General features: G+C 38.3%; 1 protein-coding gene across 1 annotated transcript; it reads right to left on the bottom strand.

Moving 5' to 3' along the window:
• Window positions 1-1642: 1642 nt before the first annotated feature.
• LOC101401531 (hyaluronidase 4) lies at window positions 1643-11359 on the bottom strand. The gene is made up of 3 exons (XM_004418737.3): window positions 10403-11359; window positions 3619-3708; window positions 1643-2044 (listed from the first exon to the last, which is right to left on the bottom strand). The coding sequence occupies exons 1-3, from the start codon at window positions 11354-11356 to the stop codon at window positions 1643-1645; spliced, it is 1446 nt and encodes a 481-aa protein (XP_004418794.1). The 5' UTR covers window positions 11357-11359.
• Between the last annotated feature and the right edge of the window lie 10369 nt (window positions 11360-21728).

Genomic DNA, 21728 nt, shown 5'->3' with positions numbered 1-21728 from the left:
TGTCAGTAACCTCTGAAAAGCAGGGACCCAGAGCTAAAAAGATCACACCTGGATTGCAAATGTTTCACAGAAAGACAAAAGAAGTGGAGGAGGTTGAATCAAGTCTCATGCCTTCTATAATAGCACCATGTCTATCTTGAGTTTACCTTCCAAGTAGATGTCTCCAGGGGAAGGAAATCCTATCGACTGGACACACCTCTCAAGAGAACACAATGCACAAGTGATTATCAATAGAACATAACATCAGAAAGAGGAAATTGCCCAAGACTGTTTTATCCTAAGTGTTTCCATTACTTTGATGGTCAAGGGAAGATAATTGAAGATTAGCAACACGTATTAAAAGCTAAAGTATGCAAGGGATGTGTTATTCCATTTACTACTCAAAATAATTCCCTGAGGTGGGAATCATATAACCAAATTTCAGATAAGAAAATGGAGAATATAAATAACTTTCCCAGAGTCACACAACCAGATGGATAGTGAAACCATAATTCAAATTAGATTCAAACTGACTCTAAACCCACTACACAAAACTCATATTTGGGGGCCAAAATATCAAATATTTCTTGGTGGATCCCTTCCCAAAAGCACTTCTGGGTCCTTAAATGTCATTTATTAAGTATTTTTTTAGTAATGATTTTTTGTGTGTGTATGTGTGAGGAGATCAGCCCTGTGCTAACATCCGCCAATCCTCCTCTCTTTTTGCTGAGGAAGACTGGCCCTGGGCTAACATCCATGCCCATCTTCCTCCACTTTATATGGGACGCTGCCACAGTATGGCTTGCCAAGCAGTGCTTCGGTCGCGCCTGGGATCCGAACCGGCGAACCCCGGGCCACCGCAGCAGAGTGTGCACGCTTAACCACTTGCACCACCTGGTCGGCCCCTTTAGTAACGATTTTTGCTTGCAAAAGACATTAACTCCATTTTTATAAACATAGCTCCAGTTTCCAAATCTAGAGCAATCTCAGACTAGCAAGCATAAATACTATACTAAGGCCTTCACCATATTCAAATTACCAGTCTCTGAGGGAAGGACTCATAGTGGGTGAGAGAGGCGCCATACCAGAATAGAGTTGAATACATCTCCACTTGTGTCAGTTGCTGCACCCTAGTGAGAAGTCACATCAGGAACCAGTTCTGCAGTCAGTGAACCCAGGCAGGGAGCGGAAGCCTAGTTTGAACCTAAGACTGGAATAGGAACTCTGCGTTAGGTCATCTTCAGGAAACCAGGTAACCAGGTCACACCCTGAGGTGACTCTGTCTGTTGTATCAGATAATTACTTAAGAATCAATCCTTAACTAAATTGCTAACTGGAAAACCAGTCTGTGAAATCAATAATTTAATATTTACCTGTATACTTTTATGTATATATGTTCATATAAAGACTAAAATATATTAGCTCTAGTTTAAATACCACTTATACATTACAGTAAGGAAAAAAAGTACATTGATTTTACTCTGGACCTGGTTTCTTAGCTCAATTGGAGCCAAATAATATGTTCTTGTTTATGTTAAGTGACGTGTGTTTACTTATAATATCTCTCAAAGGATTTCAAAAGGGAAAAAAATTGTCCTAAGTTTCATCTCTTCCCTAAATGATTACTCTAGAGGTCACACAATTCCCTTTAAACTCAGTTATCTCACAACTGAATGCTCTGATAACCTGCTAAAACCAGAAGACATAGTGTTATTAGTGAGCCAGAAAAAGAGGAAACCCCAGAGCAGCCATCAGCCGTCTTCGTTTCTCTGCAATCAGCCCCTTCGTATCCCTGATAACAATGACAGGAAAATTTCTCTGCCATCACTGCCAGGTCTGTATCAGATGCTTTTCCTTTCACAATAAATTCTCCATCCTTGGAGGCCTCTATGTAGTAACTTGCAGGGTTCAAATGAAGGTAATCGGGAGCTCTCCATGCCTTCCTTATGCATCTCCCGTTATTCCTGCAGAGGTGGAGGCTGCACACCTCAGCGGCTCTGGTCACGTTGACTATGTAGCTCCCTAAATCAGAACTCACAAAGTGCTTCACCTTTGTACAGTTGTCCTAGAAATGTAGAAACAAATGGGTTTTAGTGTTTTTTCTGGTACTGGCAGGGTTAGAGCATCTAGGCCCACAAGGCAACTCTTAGGACTTGACTGAAACCTAAGGGCTTGGTTCCAGTTGGTGAACTCAGGCTCAGGTGCCAAAACACAGGGACCCAGATCAGGAAGGATAAGAAGTCAAAGGGACAGGAGATGGAGAATATGTTACAGGAGGGCTAAGCAACTGCATTTGCAAATGGGCCCCAGAGTCAGCATATGTGACCTTGCCTTTTCCCAATTTACATCCTCTTTTTTCTCCTTCTAGCTCCCAAGTTAAGGGGTGTGAAAAAAAAGAGGAACAAACCCAAATTAGTAATCATGCTAAAGCTGCTGTCCTCTGGCCACCCTTCAGGTGGGTGGTACCTATCATGGTTGTGTTAGAACCTGAATCATCATATTCTATCGATTTATTGTTGACGGTCAACCTATAGCCTTCTGTATTTTCCTGTTAATTACGTTCAAATATCAACTGCCCTGGGTTCTATGCTGTATACAGTTCAAACACAGGAAAGCCTGGAAGGCTAACTAGGTCATTATTTTTGTGGTTCCTATTATGTTCTAAACCAAGGCCACCTGGTTTGTGCACTCGCCTTCCTGATGAAGCTCTTCTCACGGGCCACATGTGCTGGAGGGGAAATATCACACCTGGAGAGTCAGAATTGATCCTTGCAGTTCCCACCTAATTATCATATGTGGACAGAGGAGACTTTTAACCTTATATCATCACAAACAGTTTCATGAACACTATCTCCGTAGCGCCAAATGGAGACTGTGAAATTCTAAGAATAATATCAGATCATCATGAACTTGCAAAAACTTCAATTTAACTAAAGTGTTGAAGATACAAATATTAAAATTCAAGGCAAACTGTATTACACTATAAAGATATAAACAAACAACATCTGGAAACACAGAAGAGATTATGATTAAGGTGGATTGGGGAAGACCACTTGGAATAAATAATATCTGAGCTGGGAGAAATTTGAAGAGATATAAATGTTGTTTTAAATGCTATTAATTTTCAGCTAATTTCTCCATAGAGGAAAAATAAGTTCAACATGGAGATTAAAAAGTTACCATCTGTTTCTACTTCTCAAAATAGGATATAACACATTTTATGTAGTGGTTAAGTGCAAGGGCTCCAGAGTCAAACTGTCTGTGGTTAATGTCAGCTCCATCACTAACTAGCCTAACTAGCTGCTACCCTAGTTAGGTTTCCTCATCTATAAATGAGGATGGTAGTCTCTACCTCATAAAGGTGATTATGACCAGTGAGTAAATCCAAAACAAAAAAGCACTTAGCACAATCCTAGCACATAGTAAATATTCAACAAATGTCAATATAATCATTAGTCTCTTAACAAAAGTTAATAATATTAATTGAACTCCATCTATGTATCAGGTACTGTTTTGGACTTTTATTGTAAAGCAGGTTTACTGTAGGAGCCATGAGAGTTCTGATTACAGTGAGCTCTACAGGAAAACAGAGCAAATCCTTGAAATAATACTAACTATACCTTCAAGATACTGACTTACCTCAGATGAAGTTAAGTTCATGTCTCCCCAAATAATAAAGCCTGCAGCTCCCAAGGCAGCACTTTCTCCAATGGTACTGATTAGATCTTGCTAGGTGAAGAGTAGAGTTCATTATTCATTTGAATATAAAGCAACCAGCCAGGGATTAGGATCGGAGGCTGAATTCAATATAATAGGATGAAACTACTCTCCACTTTCTTAGAGTAATGCAAACATTGAATGAAACAAGGCTCAAAAATTACACTCTATACTCACATGGAAAAACATATTAAATATTTTTAAAGAAAAAGTTACATTTTGCCAAACAGAATATTATTCTGAAGACAATTAGCCTGTAAATAGCCACCAAAAGTTGTTTAATTGAAGTTGACTAGGGGCATATACACACAAAGCAGCTATATGTATGAGACTCAGAAACAGAAGCCAAAAGTTAGGAATGCCTTGCAATCCTCTTAGCTAAATTCCCTTTCCAGTTTGCAATACCCCCCTGGGAACTTCACCTCTGCAGCGACTCGTGTCATTTGGATCCCATGCCAGGCAAAGGAACACAGTGTTAAGGACCTGCAGGCTCTGATTTGGTCCAACTCATATTTCATCCCTGGAATTATTTGTGTTTAATTTCAAAATACTTGACTTAATGGGGTGTGTTTATGACTCATCCAGTCATGGTAAGGCCACCAGAATTTTTCTCCATATGGTTAAGATAGATGAAAACAAAATTTTAGCAGGGGAAATTTTGGTTTTGTAATCCTAAAGGATTACTGTTTTAGTGTTTAAAGATTAACATGGATCTAGGCCATTTCAGAGGGAAATTAAGAATTGAATGTATGCAGTCGGTTTCCTAAATTAAGTTCCTACAGTAGGTTTCCTAAATAAGTTTGTTAAATTATAATATGTTCCCCTGCTGTTTAGGATACTAAGCATTCACCTCTTAAGCCAGGGATGAATTTCCATCAGTTATGTCCTGGAAAATGTAATTGGGTGATTTGGTGGAAAATAAAATCAGAACTTTAAAATGTATTTTGCCTGGGGCATTTTCTATTAAGATCAATACTTGAGAGATAAATCTCCTAATGTAACACTTTTATGGTCCACTCAAATTAAAGGTTTTACAATCTCCATTTTTATTTTTTTCTTTTTTTTTTTTTTTTTTTTTTTTGAGTAAGATCAACCCTGACCTAACATCTGCCAATCCTCCTCTTTTTGCTGAGGAATACTGGCCCTAGGCTAACATCCATGCCCATCTTCCTCCACTTTATATGGGACGCCACCACAGCATGGCCCGACAAGCGGTGTGCACCTGGGATCCGAACCAACAAACCCTGGGCCGCTGCAGCCGAGCGTGCGCACTTAACCGCTTGCGCCACCAGGCCGGCCCCTACAATCTCCATATTTAAAGGTTTTTTTTTTCTTGAAAATTTTCAAAAAGAGAGGAGATTTTGGGTTAAGCTGATTTTCCTTTCAGGCTCATATCTATTTCCATTTCCCATGACCACGGTGTCTGCTGAACAGGTCAAAGCTGACATGACAGGAAGAGAGGAGTTTTTGTAAGGCTCAAATGAGCAAGTGTAAGTGAAATGGTTTTGAGAATTATCCATGATATGATGAATATGGGACAGAGGAGGAGCCAGCCATGCAGTGCCCAGAATGAGGACTCTGCTGGGTCCAGGTCCATTGCCTCTTTCGGCAAAGATGTAAGGAGACATAGCTCCTCTGTCCACTCAGTTTGAAACTTCCCTGAATACAGTAACGCCATAGTCACATGATGTGATCAGAAAGGCCAAAATCCCCCAGTGGCCTTCCATCAATTCCTATTATGTGTACGTTACCCTTTTTTCAGCTGTCTCACAGTTCTTGGATATTCTGTTCTGGCTTTTTTCTCAATTTTTATTCTCTTTGCTCTTTGGAGGCTTCTATTGAGATATCCTGAAGCTCAGGGATTCTTTCCTCTGCCATGTGCAAACTACTAATAAGCCCATCAAAGACCTTCTTTTCCGTTATGGTGTTTTTGATCTCTAACATTTCTTTCTGGTGCTTTCTTAGCATTTTCATCTGTCTACTTACATTGTGCATCTGTCCTTGCATGTATCTACTTTATCCGTTAGAGCCCTTAGCATATTCATTACAATTGTTTTAAATTCCCAGTCTGATCATTCTAACATCCTTGCCATACCTGAGTCTGGTTCTGATACTTGCTCTGTCTCTTCAAATTGCGTTATTACCTTGTAGCACGTCTTGTAATTTTTTTCTTGATAGCTAGACACAATTTAATTTTTTCTTGATAGACAGATAGTTCACACTAGATAAAATGAGCCACTATAAATAGCCTTTTAGTAATGAGCTAGTAAGGTGTGGGGGGAATGGAAGGGTTCTGTAGTCCTATGATTAGGTCTCAGTCTTTTAGTGGGCCTATGCCTCTGTACTACGAACTTCACAAGCAGTTCTCAGCTATTTTCTCCCCCCTCTGAGGTGTGACAGGCTGGCTAGAGGGGGCTAGAGTTGAGTATTTCTCTTCTCCCATACGGAAGGCTAGAGCCAGCTGGAGTTAAGTATTTCTCTTCCCCAGGTCACTTAGGATCCGATAAGACCCCAGCAGGCTTGGCTCTGGTTAAATAGTTTCTCCTGAGGGCAGACCTTGTTAAGAAGAACAGAATGCTCTGGAATATTCAAAATGGTTCCTTTTCTCCTCCTCCTGCTGGATGCAGGATGGGATTTTTCTCTGATATTTACTGTGCAAACCTGGTAGAGATACAGGAGGTAAAACTCGCAAAACTGTATACCACCCCCTGCCCCCCCATGACTGGGTCCCCTGGAGTTTTTATCTCTCAGACTTGTTCACATTGAGCTGCCAGTAATTCGTCAATTACAGTTCAGGTTTTCCTGCTCGGGCACTGGTTCCTGCAGAGGTGTCTGCTCATGGGTTTCTGATCTGGTAAGAAGTGATTTTCGGCATTCACCCGTCTGTCTCTCCAATTTTGAGGGCAGCAATTTGTCCTGTGTCCTCACTCCTCTTATGAATCTAAGAAGAGTTGATTTTTTCAGTTTATTTAGCTTTTTGCTTGTTAAGAAGGAGTGGGAGTTTCCAAGCTTCTTATATGCCAGACTGGAAACTGGAAATCTCCCATGAATTCTTTTGGATTAAGAATTGTCATCAGAGGGAGGAGGGAGACATAGTATTTACATTTTGTATTTATAGGTTGTTGATTATTGATCAATATTAATAGATTATTGAACTTATTGATCTCATATTCAGTAAGTATTGATCTCATATTCAGGAAGCTACAGATGTTTGTGGTGAAAGCTACACTTTCTGAGGTTGATATCAGGAGAGAATGTTAGTTTCTTCCCAATGTGTCCTTTAGCGTCATTATCAGAGAGAGTTTATTGGGACTGGATCAAAACGGCAAGCCTTCATGCACATGTTGACTGGAGGTGAGGAGGCAGTAGCAGATGTTAAGGCAAATTTCTCTACCAAATTAGTTCACGGTCCCTTAGCTGAGAGTGGGATCCTAAATGAATCACAGAGCAGCTATGTTTTGGGGACCAAAAAAACAAGAGTACTCTTCAGTGAGGGAAGTCACAGGTGGGATGTCTCTAAGAGTAGATTGGGACCACCTGAGAGCATGAGTCACATGAGTGATGTCACATGAAAGGAGAAATAAAGGAACAGCACACAATGTAATGGCAACAAATCTCCCAGGTTCTAATAGGGCTGCCTTGCCCTACTCATGATTTTGGGCTCAAATCAAGGTTTTGGAAGTAGAGGGTAGGGGCACCCAGAGGACTCATTCTTCACACTTGGGTTTCAGTCGCTGATGCTTTATCACAGTGCATGTAAGTAAGGCGCCCACTGTGGGTCGCTGGAGCATCACTAATGAGCTCTCTGTGTGTGTTACCAGAGGGAACATTAATTAATTATAGAGATAAACATTTTTAAATCTAGTCAAGAAAACTCTTTTCATTATTTTTTAAAGCATAGCATCAAGTTATATCTCAGTTGTGTTTATGCGTATGTAGTAGAAAACTGCTGCTTGAAATGAGATGTTACTGCCCCTATGCGACCTCCCAAGCTATGACTGCTGACTGAGATTCTGTTCTTAGATACTCCCCTTTCAAGTTTAAGGCTTTGACACCTGTTAAAAAATGGTAGCTGTACTACATATATTTTTATAGTGCTTCAAATTTTCCTATATGTTTTCTCATTTGATTTTTCATAATACTTCTGCTAGGTAAGTAGGGCAGGTAATACTTTCCCATCCTGTAGATTAAGACAATGAGGCACTGAGGTCTGGAGAGATTAAAAGATTTGCTAGTATTGGTAAATCGTTTTTCTAATCCTAACTATAAGTGTGTGTATACACACACGCACACAGTCTAAAATGCAGATATCTTTGGGAAAGTCAGAAATGGAAGCCAGGGGGAGGGAGGGGGTGAAGGGGATGGTTCGGTACATGTGTGTGGTGATGGGTTGTAGTTGGTGTTTTGGTGGTGAACATGATGTAATCTGTGCAGCAGTGGAGGTGTAGTGATGTACACCTGAAATTTTTACAATGTTGTAAACCGATGTTACTGCAATAAACAAAAAATTAAAAAAAAAAAAAAAAGAAATGGAAGCCATTACTAGTCGTTTACAGTTTGATATAAATGAATATCAGGTTTTTAAAAATTTGTGGGCAGATTTTTATGGATAGAATAAAGTGGTGGGTAAACCGATGGTTTAAAACATTTGGAAATACCTCGTAATTCAGAAAGGTTTTAGAACGATACAGAATGATAGCTTGGGACTGTCACAGAAAACTGTTTATAGATGAGAAACCTGACTGTTGTTGCTTTTTTCCTTAGAACAGAAGCATTTCTGGGCTGTAGCTATTCAAAAAGGAAGCTTACCCTAGATTTGCAGAATGTGCAGAATGTACCAGTAGTCCAAACTAATCTTTTGAAATGAACACTTTGTCCCTTAAAATTTATTGTTTCTTCCAAAAGTAACTTTATTATCACTACAGAAAGGAACTTGTTTGAGCCAAAGATAGAAAAGAAAAAGAAGTTTCATAGAAGAAAGTGGTATTTAACTTTCAATTTCAGAGTCAAGGCTATTTTGTAAAGATTTAGATAACTTTTTAAAACCTTCCAGATACTATTGATTACCTGTCATTCTCAACCATTTTTTGCTGATTTTTCTAGGTAGGATAAATATCAGTTCACAATAGAGACTTTTTCCCTTACTCATCTCATTAATGGTCTCAGAGCCACAGTATTCACCAAATCCCGATACTACTACCCACGTCATTTCTCCTGCGGAGTAACTCTACGCTCTACATGCTCCACAGATACCTCCTGGTCATGGGAGAGCCCTCACCTGAGTGCTTCCTGAGCCTCTTCCTTTGGGTGCCTAACGCTCAGAATATCTTTGTATTTTAATACAGCTGATGAATTAAATTTTGTAATGGTGGAGAAAGAAGAAATGCCTCCATTAAAACATAATAAACCCTTGGTATTCAGTTATATCTTAAAACACCACTGCTTCACAAATGTGAAGATCTAAACAAGTCTCAAGTCTTCTCATCATAGAAAGAATACACATAATTATCCAAGTCCCAAGATTACGTGGCAACTGCTTTCCCGAGAAGTTTCCATTTAAGTGATGAGAGTAGCAAAGGGAGAAGAAAGGAGAGAAAATTGGGCTGAAAGTTCATCTATTTTAAAAGTTACCCTCATGGTCGTGTGAGGTCTTTGACTATGTAAATGACTTAAGTAAAACAAACAGACAGAATACAACTTCAATTTGTAAGTTTTAACCTAGAGTTATGAAAACATCTACTGGTGATGAATTTATTATCAAATTTAGAAACTCACCCCACTCTTACCAACTTTCCATTTGTTGTGGTCATAGAGTCAACAATAAACTAGATGGCTACATCTATAGATTCACCTACTTTGGGCCAATTTGCAACTTCCTTATACCTTTTTTAAAAACATTAAAAAAATTTTTAATTGTGGTATAAAACACATAACACATTTACTATCTTAGCCGTTTCTAAGTGTACATTTCAGTAGTCTTAATTATACTCACATTGTTGTGTCTCCCTTATATCCTTTATCAAATCTGGTTTTATGCATTAAAAAGAAAATAGTTTTTTTCTCTTGACATTTTTTTTTGGGGGGGGTGAGGAAGATTGGCCCTGAGCTAACATATGTGTCCATCTTCCTCTATTTTGTATATGGGATGCCACCACAGCACGGCTTGAGGAGCGGTGCATAGGTCCATCCCTGGGATCCAAACCCGCAAACCCCAGGCCACCAAAGCAGAGTATGTGAACTTACTCACTATGCCATGGCGCCAGCCCCATTCTCTTGGCATTTTAGGTGGTGAAGACAGAAGCAGGGATGCCTTCAATTCCACTTCTACATATGTGAGCCAACTACTCCATTTTAAAACATCCTTTCTGATTTTCCAACCTGTTCACCACCAGCTGTTCTTAATAACCTTCCAAAAGGCCAATTATAAGGCAGCACAATCCAAGTTAGGAGGAGGAAGGAGTTGCTGATTTGCACTTTAACCCCTCCCCCCCTTACTTGGTTCCTTAAAAGAATAATAATAAATAAGATAATCAAAATTCAGTTTGCATAGATGAAGAGTCTAAGTGGATGATTAGTCAAAGCAAGAATTATGCTCCTATCTAACAGACAATTAATTGGGAATTCTTCAAAGAACATAATTAACAAAGAAATGTCTCTTTCAGGGATAGGGAGGAAATCCCCCTATCTTTGGCAAGAGTTGTCTTACCTTAGAAAGAAAATATAAAGGTTCATCTCTGTAGCCTAGTCTTGTGTAGACGAATACAGGCAGAGCATAGCCGTGGGATGTCATGGTGGAGATCCTCATGGATTCATGTACCCGAAATTGCGAGAAGCGCAAAATGTTTTCGCCGTCTCCAAGAGATCTCCTGACACCAATAGAAGGATATAAAGCAGCACTGCTATTCCAGAGCCAAGAGAGCTCATTATTTCTCAAAACTTCCTCTTCTGGGCATGACCCAGTATAGTTCGGGGAATAAACATTATAATTGTGGCAATCAGGATATAAATAATAACCCCAAAGGCCCTTGGGTCGGCTCTTAATTCCCAGTTCAATGGTTTCCTTCATGAAAGCTTTTGCACTTTCTTCAAAGGTTGCTTTGGCTAAATATTCAATATCAGTAGCTGATACATTCTCTTGCATATCAGAAATAAGCTTTCTTGACTTCTGTCTGTAGACATCTTTTGTGTTCCAGTTCCGGGCCCACTGGGGTCGCCAGTATTCCCAATCTATAACAGCAAGTCCACTAAAATCTTCAGCAGGGATGTAGTAATTAATATCTTGGTCAGCTTTTTCTAGATGTTCTTGCAAACTTATGTTCTGGGGGAGACCCCCGTTAACAGGAACCCCCTGTGATGTATACCATGGATAATATCCCAATCTGTTGACGTAAAATATAGTGATATTTTGCCCCCTAGCCTTGGCCAGTGGGCTTCCAATCACCTGAAACATTTTCAAATTTAGTCTTATATCATATTTTATCAAACACTGATCTGTTGGAGCATTCCAAGCAGCTATAAAAGGTTTCCTTTGATAAATTGGAAGTCGGGCGGGTTTTAGAGAAGAGAGAGATTTCAGAATGAAAAATATGAGCAGCCATGATGTGAGATGTATTGGTTGAACAACATAAAACCTTAATTGTCCTTCAGATAATAGTTTCATGATACGATAAAAATCTTATCTTCTGTTTTAATGGACTCTGGAAGCCCTGTGGAGAGATTTAATTCTCTGTTAGTGATAATTTTGAGGAAAAAGACTCAAATATTGGATGGACATTATTATAGTTGTTATATATATATATATTTTTAAATTGCGTTTTACTTAAAGGTCTTAAAGAGGCCTATAAATAAATTGAGATACAGACACAAGTGTTGAGACCAAGCTTCTATTCAGAGGCAAGCAATGCAATTCAACAAACATTCACAGCATGTCAGACCCTGTGTCCAGAATACAAAATGAATAAGATGTGGTCCTTGCCCACAAAGAAGCTCATGATCAAATAAAGATGTAAAATAATATTCACTGTCATTTTGGAAAACTCATCAAATCCCAAGCACTGTGCTTAAGTACCTTATAAATATTTATTTCATTTAATCTTGTAATAACCTTTTATTATTTCATTAAATAAGCCAAAATATCCAGATGCTTTCCCAGCCTTCCTTGCAGCTAAGGTGCTGCTATGTGGCCGTGGCCAGGCGATTAGATGTATCCTACTCTAGACTTTGAATTGAGATCTTGGGAATCAAACAGGCTGAAAGGTGGTGGTGTCAGTGGTGACAGAAATTCCAGTGTCCAGGAGTGGCAGTGCCTGTCGGGGTATCTAGAACCTGATAACCCTGGTGTTAAAGTTAAGTTCTCAGGGGACAGCACTTTTCTGCTCAAGTCAGTGAGGTTTTGTTTTGATTGCTTACAACCAGAAACTCTGATTGACAGAAGTTCTTTCCATGGAGTCTGCAGCTTTTCCTCCAGCAAAGCCAATCACCTATGTGCCGCATGTTGCATGTAATTATCATTTTTAACCACCAGGTGTTACCAGCCAAACCTTATGGCATTTCTCGAGCCTAAGACACTGGTGGTAAACAAAAATTTTAAATAATTTATAAAACATTATTCAAAGACATTTAAGAAGTCCTAAGTAAATGGATATACACAAAATATCAATTTTTTAGAGCTATGAAGGTAGATATTTTTTTCCTCTGTTCATTGAATAAATATCTGTACTCCCCCACAACACAAAGATAAGATTACTCCACTTAGTAACATGAAATATATTATTCTGAAGGTATAAATTATGATTTGAAGAGAACAATATTTTCAAAAGAATATAATTTTATGAGTACAATAAGAATTGTGGGCCTCAAAACTGCCTCTTATCTTTGATCATTTTATTACATTCTGCCTCAGGGTGAGAAAAATGGATTTGCATATGTGATCATTAATAGGAAAAAGAAAAGCTTTTCTTTTCATATTACAGAAGGCTATATATGTGTAAAAAAAAGAATCTATTCTACCAGAATACTTCCTGCTTTCAGTTTTATTCAAAACATAGCTTTCCACTGATGATTGTTTCTTCCTTGGTCGGCCCCCTCATCACTGCCACAGAACATCCCCATTCATTTATTACAAAGTTACCAAGTGATTCTTTCCTCCTATCCTGAAACAATATTATTCTCCTTATTCCAGTTAATGGAAGGTACCCATCCTATGGCAGGTGGCAGGCAGAGCTCCTGATAATATGTGCAGGTACACAACGAATACAGGCAAAATAAATAAGGAAAATTCGGTGCCTGTGTCTTCTGTTTGCTGTGCATCTCAGGTTTCTGCTTCCCTCGCAGGCAGGTCATGGTGCTGATGCAGCCTCTGTCACTCTCCTAATTAAACATGGCTTGCTGGGAGGAGATCCCCTCACTTGGCACCTCCCTGACACTTCAATCCCCTGCCCCCACCAGGCAATCATGAGCTGTCTGCTTCTCCCACCCTCCTTCCTTCACCAGGGAAAGTCCCAGGCCTGCCCTTTCCAAAAGTGCCCTTTCCTTCAGAATCCCTCTAGACTCCTTACCCTCACCCCACCCATGCCATCAAAATCCCCATTACTGAGCTCTACTTGTATCTTGACTAGCTGTTATAGCACAGCAACCTGTGCAATTATCCACACTTAACGGTGAGTCACCAATAGCAACCTTCCTTGCCTTTCTCCCTTCCTCCCTCTCATAATCTTTCCAGGGAGGTTTACTCCTTTAAACAAGTCTCTAACTGGTGGAACTTTGGGAAGAGTTCTCAAGATATTGAGGGTGGGGATGAGTGAGGAGTTAGTACCTTGGACTTTCCCCCTAAATTTTATCACCCAGTTTTCTCTTCTTAGGAGTAAGGTTTGTTCTGGGAACGCATATGAAGGACTAGTTCTCTTCCTTCAACAGGGAAACCTCTGTGAAGACATTTTGAAGGCTCTTGGACAAATAATTCCCAGCAAAGTGACACATCCGTGAAAGCCAGAGGGTAAAGGGAAGTAGCTTTCTCCTTGGACGCGTCCACTGGTGGAAGAAAGATCCACAGTGAGGAAGGTGTAGCTGCTACTGCTTTGAGCTTGGCTTCACAGTTCTGATCCTCTTAACCCAGTGAGAGGGGAACGCGACAAAAACAACAGAGAGGTGGGGACTGCCTTCTATCAAGCAGGCCTCAGACCTCGCCTCGGTACGTTCCCCTGTTCTGACAGTGAGGGATGGTGAAGAAGGGGGTCCCCTCTGAGGAGACAGGCCTGCCCTGTACAGACACAAGAGTCTGCAGAGAAGTCTCTGTCCCCTGCTTATTCCCCTCTCACTCCTTCCCCACAAAAGCTTGCTTGCTTATGATAAATTTTAAAAAAAAAAAGCAACCCCCAGATTTCCGAAGCTGGCTACACTCACAGCTAGGCCAAATTATTCTCCTATCGGAATAAACAATCTCACAGAATACCAACCTCGAACAAGTTTGCTCTCAGACCACAGTAAGACGAGACAAAGAAGGCCACTTTTTCATTTTGTCTAAGTACAGATAAAAACAAGGTCGTTGTGCAACCACAAAATACCAAACGTCCCTCTCTTGTTATACGAATGACTGTCATTCTTTACCCAATCATAGGAATGCCCCTGCTTTCTGACAATCCAGTCTAGAGAAAATCCCCATTTTCTTGGACCTCTGCCAAATCACCCAACTAAAACCTAAATCCTATAACAGATTCTTTCTGATACCTTTGTGCTGAGACACCCCACTGTTCCCCGTGGAGCGCGTTTTCCCTTGCTGCAACAAGTAATAAACCCAATTCATTTAACTGCAGGTGTGTTCCTGGTGGTCTCTGGGGTATTGACGCCTGTGTGAAGGCAGAGGTACTTAGTGTTCAGGAAATTTTTATTGAGTACCTTCTGTATACCAGGCTCACATTCTAAGTACTAGGAATAAAATAGTGAACAGAACAGACAAAACCCTTGCCCACACAGAGCTTAAATTCTTGCAGAGGGAGACAGATAATAAACAAGATAAGCAAATAAAATATACAGTACATTGGCAGGTGGTAATAGCAAAGAAAAAAAATAAAGCAGGGATTCATTTCAAAGGCGAAGGCTTCACTGATCTGAAGGAGGAGAGAAGTGAGCCTGGAGGATGTCTGGGGAAGCATGGGAGAAAGCAAGTGCAAAGGACCTGAGGCAGCAGCATGCCTGCCATATTTGAGGAGCTTCAAAGAGTCCAGTGACTAAGTAAAAGGGACAGAGAGGTCAGAGAGAGAGTCTTGTAGGGCCTTGTTGGGACTGGCTTTCGCTCTAAGTGAGATGGGAAAGAATCAGAGAGTTTTGAGAGAAGAATGATATGGTTTGACTTGAGCTTAACTGGATTCCTCTGGGTGCTGTGTTGAGGCAAGCCTGGAAAAGAAAGGGCACAAGAGAGAAGCAGCAGGAAGCCTGTAGGGAGACTATTGCAATAATCCAGGACAGAGAGGAGAGCGGTGCAATCCAGTTATTTAGAAGAACTGCACAATATTTTTAATAATCACTGCACAGAAAAATAATAATATTATAAATCAATAAATTAATCCTGCTAGTTTTGCTTTAATTTTGATTGCAACTCTAAACTTCTGTTCTCATACACACAATGTAGTTTTTTCTTTCATGTGGCATGGTGATCCACACTGATCCTTAAGATTAGAGGGAATATTCTGGGAATGCTTTTAAAAATATGCACATACAGCACCCTTAATATTAATTTATTAGTGGGAGGAATTAATTTTCCAAATCTACAGTTCTTCTGTTTTGTTTTTTTTTTTCGTGTTACTGGGATTTTGTTTTCAAAACCTTCAAGGTGACAAGTGTCTGACCCTAAATCCCTAAGAGTTTAAAGAGGTATCCTGGGGGTGGCCCTGTAGCCTAGTGGTTAAGTTCAGTGTGCTCTGTTTCAGCGGCCCAGGTTCAGTTCCTAGGTGTGGACCTACACCACTTGTCGGCAGCCATGCTGTGGCAGTGACCTACATACAAAATACGGGAAGACTGGCACAGATGTTAGCTCAGGGCGAATCTTCCTCAAGCAAAAAGAGGAGAATTGGCAACAGATGTTAGCTCAGGGTGAATCTTCCTCACCAAAAAAAAAAAAAAAAATATATATATATATATATATATCCTGAAGGTCATGATCCCTGAATGGGGATCCCCGTGATCCCTATTTTTTACTGGGAATTAAAAATGCAATGTTTTATTCCCAAACCGTTAAGGAAAGTACTGACAAAGTGATATTTTGTTGCCAATAAAAATATATATATATATGCATAAATATTTATCAGAGACAGAGCAGAGACTGAGTTCAAAGCTCTGTCCTCAGTCCTGCAGAACTGATTGTTAACCTACTTTCTAATAACAGCTTATTAGAGCAAAAGCCAATAATAGGGTTCCATTTTCTTTTTTCTCTGAAGGACGTTACTGCCTTAGTCTGATTGTAATCAATCTTCTATCCTGATGGTTCTTAAATTCTTCTCTCTTGAAATATCAGTACCGTAAAAGCTGGCTTTAAGTTTTCCAGCAGAAGAAAAAAATGTATTTTAATGGACAGAGGTTTCTCAATTAAGTTTTTCCCATATATTTTTCTTAAAAACTCGGTGCCTGTTGGTTTACAACATAATCTGCTATATGATAATCTCTCTTTAAATCCCACAATTCATCAGTACGTATTGAATTTTATTCTAACACTATTTCATGTCATTATCAAAGAACACTGGTGTCCCTCTGAACAAATTTTAGAACTACTGTGCTATCTTGAATGTACAAAACTGCTTCCCTTCCAGTCTTAAAAATAAGCTTAAGTTTTGTAAATATATAAAAATGACTATTTCAGTGTCACTTGTGCTAATGGAATATTCACTCTTCAGTGGGAAAGGCTACATTTTTTCTGAAGCAAGAACATTTTGCATTTTGAGAAGTGGAATCTGAAAGAGAATATAATTGTCTTTATATAAGAGTATATACTTAGTCTTTGTCAAAAAGTATTACTTCTCCTTTAGGACTTGAAATTTCTTGCAGCCAAGATCAACAGCTTTCTTGGAAAAGCACACAAAGTCTTAGGACCACAGTTTGAATAAAATGTTCCTTCTGTCAACCTGTTTTTAACTAAGCTCCTTAAAATAACATTAAGGTTATTTAAATCCTCAGTTTTCTAATTAAATTCTTAAACTGTAAAGCAATCTAGTGATCTTTGAAGTGTTATTAAGTCCTTTCAACATCCATAGTCAAAATTATAACTTAAAACCCCCCTTTCCCCAAAATATGACCCAAGCCATTGACCAGAAGAGCTGGGATACCAGGCAGGGTAAGCAGACAGAAATGAGGAACCTGGGGAGCTGAAGCTGAATCTTAGACCTGAGGACTAGAATGATATTTAAATAGGAGAGTTTGATTCGGGTTCTCTAGATCCTAGATCTGAATGTCAGCGTACAAGACTGGAGTGGAAGGGCAGGCACTTGAGAGGCCGAAGACTGTGGTCAAATCACATTGTTTTATTTCAGGTAAACATGTCTTAATTTCAAGTTCTGACTTAGTCCTGGCAGCAATGGCTTGGAAACTAGGGTTGACCTGGCTTTGCAAATGTCACTCATCTCTCTGTACATGCATACACGTCTTAACAAGGTACAAAAGTTAAGCAAGGTGAAAAGTGCAGGCGTGGACTCCAAACTACTTGCAGTGGAGAAAGAGTTAAGAACTACAGTACATTCCTGGTGGAAAGAGAAGATTAGAAATTTCTATCTGAATTACAATTGCACGAAAACTTTCACCTAGAAATTCTGCTTCTGTTTCTCATTGCTGCATTGTCTATAATTACCAAGGTTGCAAACAAATGTCCATCATTAAGGGAGTGGTTAAATAAATCATGGCTTTCCAGACAATGGAACACTATGTAGCTGTAACAGAATGAGATTGTCTGTCTATGTATTGATATGAATATTCACCAGATATCATAATTCTTTAAAGTTTGTATTTGTTTTATACATGTATCTGTGTATATACTTAAATTTTTTAAAAAGCAAGATGTATATAAAATGCTGCCACTATTTTTCTGAGAAAGGGATACACACACACACACACGTAGTAATTTTTGTATTGAAGAATTTCTCTGGAGGTGAACTCAAGAACTGATAACATTGCTTGGCTCCAGGAAGGAGAACTGGGTGACTGAGGGAGAGAAGTGGGTAGGAGTTGGGTGAGATTCTTTGGGAGGCTGGATCTGCTGAGATTTTTGTGCTCTGTTGATGTAGCAGTTATTCAAAATCATTACTTTAATTAAAAAACTAATAAAATTCTTTGGAAACACAAAAGAAGATGCAAATTGATTCTGACTATAGGGAATCAGGCGTGGCTTCCTAAAAAAGCTTAACATCTTGAGTTGGATTTTATTACAAAGACCATTTTTTATAATGTTATTTGAGGAAATGGTATGCTTTTCTGCAAACTGGCAAGAAAAAGCTCTTTTCAGGAAATAAGAAGGATTTTTTTTTTTTTTTGTATTCGAAGTAAACAGCATCAGCCAGAGCTTTAACTGGCTCTATTCTGACATGTGGGTATTAAGAACTAATTGTAGGTTGGTTGATTATCTATGGTAAAGGAAAACTAACAGTGGTTAGTGGTTTAGTAGATATTCAGTAGGAATACAGAAGATAGGCTTAAGGAAATTGCTTAGTATTATTATGCACCACACAATGCAGTGCACGATACCAGTACATTGTTTATTACAAGTGGAAAAATATGCTGTAGACTAATAGGACTTCTCCAGTTGTAAACAATGCAAAACTCGAGTTACCACAATAAAAGTATTTGGAGGAACTGAACATGAAAAAGATGCTTTGGTTGTTCTTTCTTATTTCCTTGACTATATATCACTTTTGGTGATTCATCCAACCTAATTTTTTTTTAATTAATTTTTTTTTAATTTTTTAATTTTAATTAAATTTTAAAAAATTTTTAATTCCTAATAACTCAGGAAACTAGATTTTGCCTATTCAACTTGAGATCAGTTTTCTTGGATTGTCTTAAGCACTTTAATTCCATTGTATTTTATCCAATACACCTTTTTAATGAAGATTAACCTCTGACCTTTTTTTCTAATTCTTCAGTGTTTATGGCATTATTTTTATTTCTTTTTATTCTTCCTCACATGTTCCTCTTATAAATCCTTTCTCAAATCTTATCACTTTCTTTGAATTCTGTCCAACTACCTTGGTGTGTTTACAGCACAAAATAAGGAAATCTCAGTGTAATATAACAAAAGCCAGCATCGAACAGAGGTTAAAATTTTATACTCCAAGACTAGTCACTATTATCATCACACTAGAAAAAGTTTCATTGTCTCACATATTCAATTTTAATTTTTATTGTTTTAAATTGCCTTTCCAGCAATACTGTCTTTTTGGGGGATGACATGGGTATGATGACAAATAATCATAGTTTTTTATATATCCAAACATAGTACTGATGTCTATTCTCTGCCTAAGAGCTGAAGTCTCAGCTTTTGAAAATTATACTTATGAACTGGAATTTAAATTCTGATTTTTAAATTTATGAATATGAGATGGAATCTTGCCCATCACACTTTCCTCTATGCTTCTCTGCTATTCTGTAGCCCTCTGGCTGACATTTTCACACAGGACAGCGTTTCTAACCAAGGTGACAATTCCTCCGAATTGGATTGCTCTCTGGACATTTCACCACGATGGTCTGAGCTCCTGGTACTCAACTGATTCATGCTGGAGTTTGCAATGCCCTTTGACGTTGCAGTTAATGTTTCCTACCTGAAATAACCCTGTCAACCTTCAGTAAACTTGAATATAAGCATCAAACCTACCAAAATTAAGCAATCTGAAAATATCGTGGCACATGAAGAAAGTAAGAATTGGTGACGTTATGTTTGCATGTATTTTTCTTCACTTTTTAGGTTTGGATCCCGTAGGGTTAGCTACATAGATATCTCATATCTCCTTCCAAGGCAGTAGGCTTCCACTTCAGGTACACCTGCTGCATGAATGATGAAGCTCTTGATGTTACCAATGACTGTGCCAGTTAGACTAATGTCCACCAGGTTTTAATAACAAATAGTATGTATTATGCAACCAAGTGGATTATGCTTTGTTTCTAAAAAATAACAATAAACTATTGAAACACAAAATATAGTAGCAAAATAATCAATAATTTGCATGCATTTTAAAAAGATCATTAGAGAACTCGTTCTCTACTTTAGTTGCCCATTCACATTATATGAGAACTGTGTGGCACCTGGGTATTTGTAAAGAATGGTGAATTTCTGCATTCATTATAGTTCCATATACTAACCATAAATGTGGCACAAATACTTTTTCATACAATGACTGTTTAATTCCTTAAAAAGAAGTTTATTTGTTCAAGACCATTAATTGCATGCAATCTAATTATACAAACCATATAACCTGACAATATTTTGAAATAGATTTTTATTTCCAAATGCAACCTTGAGAGGGTCTCCTAATACAATAAGGAAATTCAGACATATTCCAATCACAGGTTCTGGGTTGGACTAAGGATGTAATAAGGTTGTTCTGGAATGCCTATGACAAAGGCAGAGCAATTCCAGCCAGCATAATAGCAAATTCTTCAACTACCCAATATAATTTGTCTAAGAAATTGTGCTCCTTGAAGAGTGGGATTTGTTTTTTTCAAATATACTTAATAAGAGGGAACATGGGATTCATTCATTTGGATTTATTATGAACATTGGACCTAAGCTTAGTCATTATTCTGTGAAAAAGACAGCTGGAGATTGTTCCTGTCAGAAATTCACAGCATCTGCCATTCCAATATATGTAGAAAAATTCAAGGAATGTGCTAAACTAAGGAGAATAAGGTTTCAATAAACAAGTAATTATAGATGATGATGTAAGTATAAATATAACTTTAAATACTGAATTTGCTAAAGCTTTTCCCAAGAAAGAATCAAGTTCACATAGAGGTTTATTGCTAAGAAAATATGGTATATATTACGATTCTCAAAAAAATCATAAAGAATATGAACCCTGAATCTCTGCTCATGAATTTTTTATAACTTGTTATTTTTCAAAATTCTCTTTCCTTTATCCGTTTAACAGCTTTTCAACTCTTTGCTCGTAATTTACTTAAACATTAAGAAACTATGACTACTTCAACAAGAGATCTTCCTTCCATCATCAAACTGAATTCTAATCTACACACAGGTTGAAATAAATCATGTGAGTAAACTTTCTCAGATATTACTACAATATCAGTATATATCATAAGATAAATGCAGTAGTCCCCTCTTATCCATAGTTTTGCTTTCTGCAGTTTCAGTTACCCCCCCCATCAACCGTGGTCAGGAAGCAGACGATCCTCCTTCTGACATATAAACAGAAGATCAAGAGTAGCCTGATGCTGTCACAATGCCTACGTCATTCACCTCACTTCATCTCGTCACATAAGCATATTTGTCATCTCACATCATCACAAAAAGAAGAGTGAGTACGGCACAATAAGATATTTTGAGAGAGAGACCACATTCACAGGACTTTTATTACAGCATATTGTTATAATTGTTCTATTTTATTATTAGTTATTATTGTTGATTTCTTACTGTGCCTAATTTACAAATTAAACGATCATAGGTATGTATGTATAGGGAAAAACATAGTATATATAGGGTCCAGTACCATTGTGGTTTCAGGCATCCATTGGGGATCTTGGAACGTATCCCCCAAGGATAAGGAAGGACTACTGTATCTCAATTAACAACGATTCCAAATGAAAGTTAGTTACTCAGGAGTTGGCAATGAAGGAATGAGAGATATCAGGTTTATTGCCTAAATTATCTTATTCAACTCATAGTTTTTCAGTTCTTTCACTTTACCTTTGATATATGCAGCCACAGGAGTAGACAGTTGTTTTCTCCATTATTAGGAAATTGCTTTTTTTTTAATTGAGCTAACGTTGGTTTATAACATTATATAAATTTCAGGTGTGCATTATCATATTTCAATTTCTGTGTA

This window comes from Ceratotherium simum, chromosome 1 (assembly GCF_057802395.1).
Source record: "Ceratotherium simum simum isolate JZ-2026a chromosome 1, ASM5780239v1, whole genome shotgun sequence".
Classification (NCBI taxonomy): domain Eukaryota; kingdom Metazoa; phylum Chordata; class Mammalia; order Perissodactyla; family Rhinocerotidae; genus Ceratotherium; species Ceratotherium simum.
The sequence above is the reverse complement of the archived record's forward strand: the minus strand, read 5'-3'. Positions and strand labels throughout refer to the sequence as shown.

Bases quoted from the DNA above. Each gene is read 5' to 3' on its own strand.
- LOC101401531 (XM_004418737.3), bottom strand. From the start codon at position 11,356: ATGAAACTATTATCTGAAGGACAATTAAGGTTTTATGTTGTTCAACCA. The intron at 3,709-10,402 runs GTAAGACAACTC...CTCTTCACCTAG, and splicing joins CTTTATATTTTCTTTCTAAG to CAAGATCTAATCAGTACCAT. The intron at 2,045-3,618 runs GTAAGTCAGTAT...CTACATTTCTAG, and splicing joins TGAACTTAACTTCATCTGAG to GACAACTGTACAAAGGTGAA.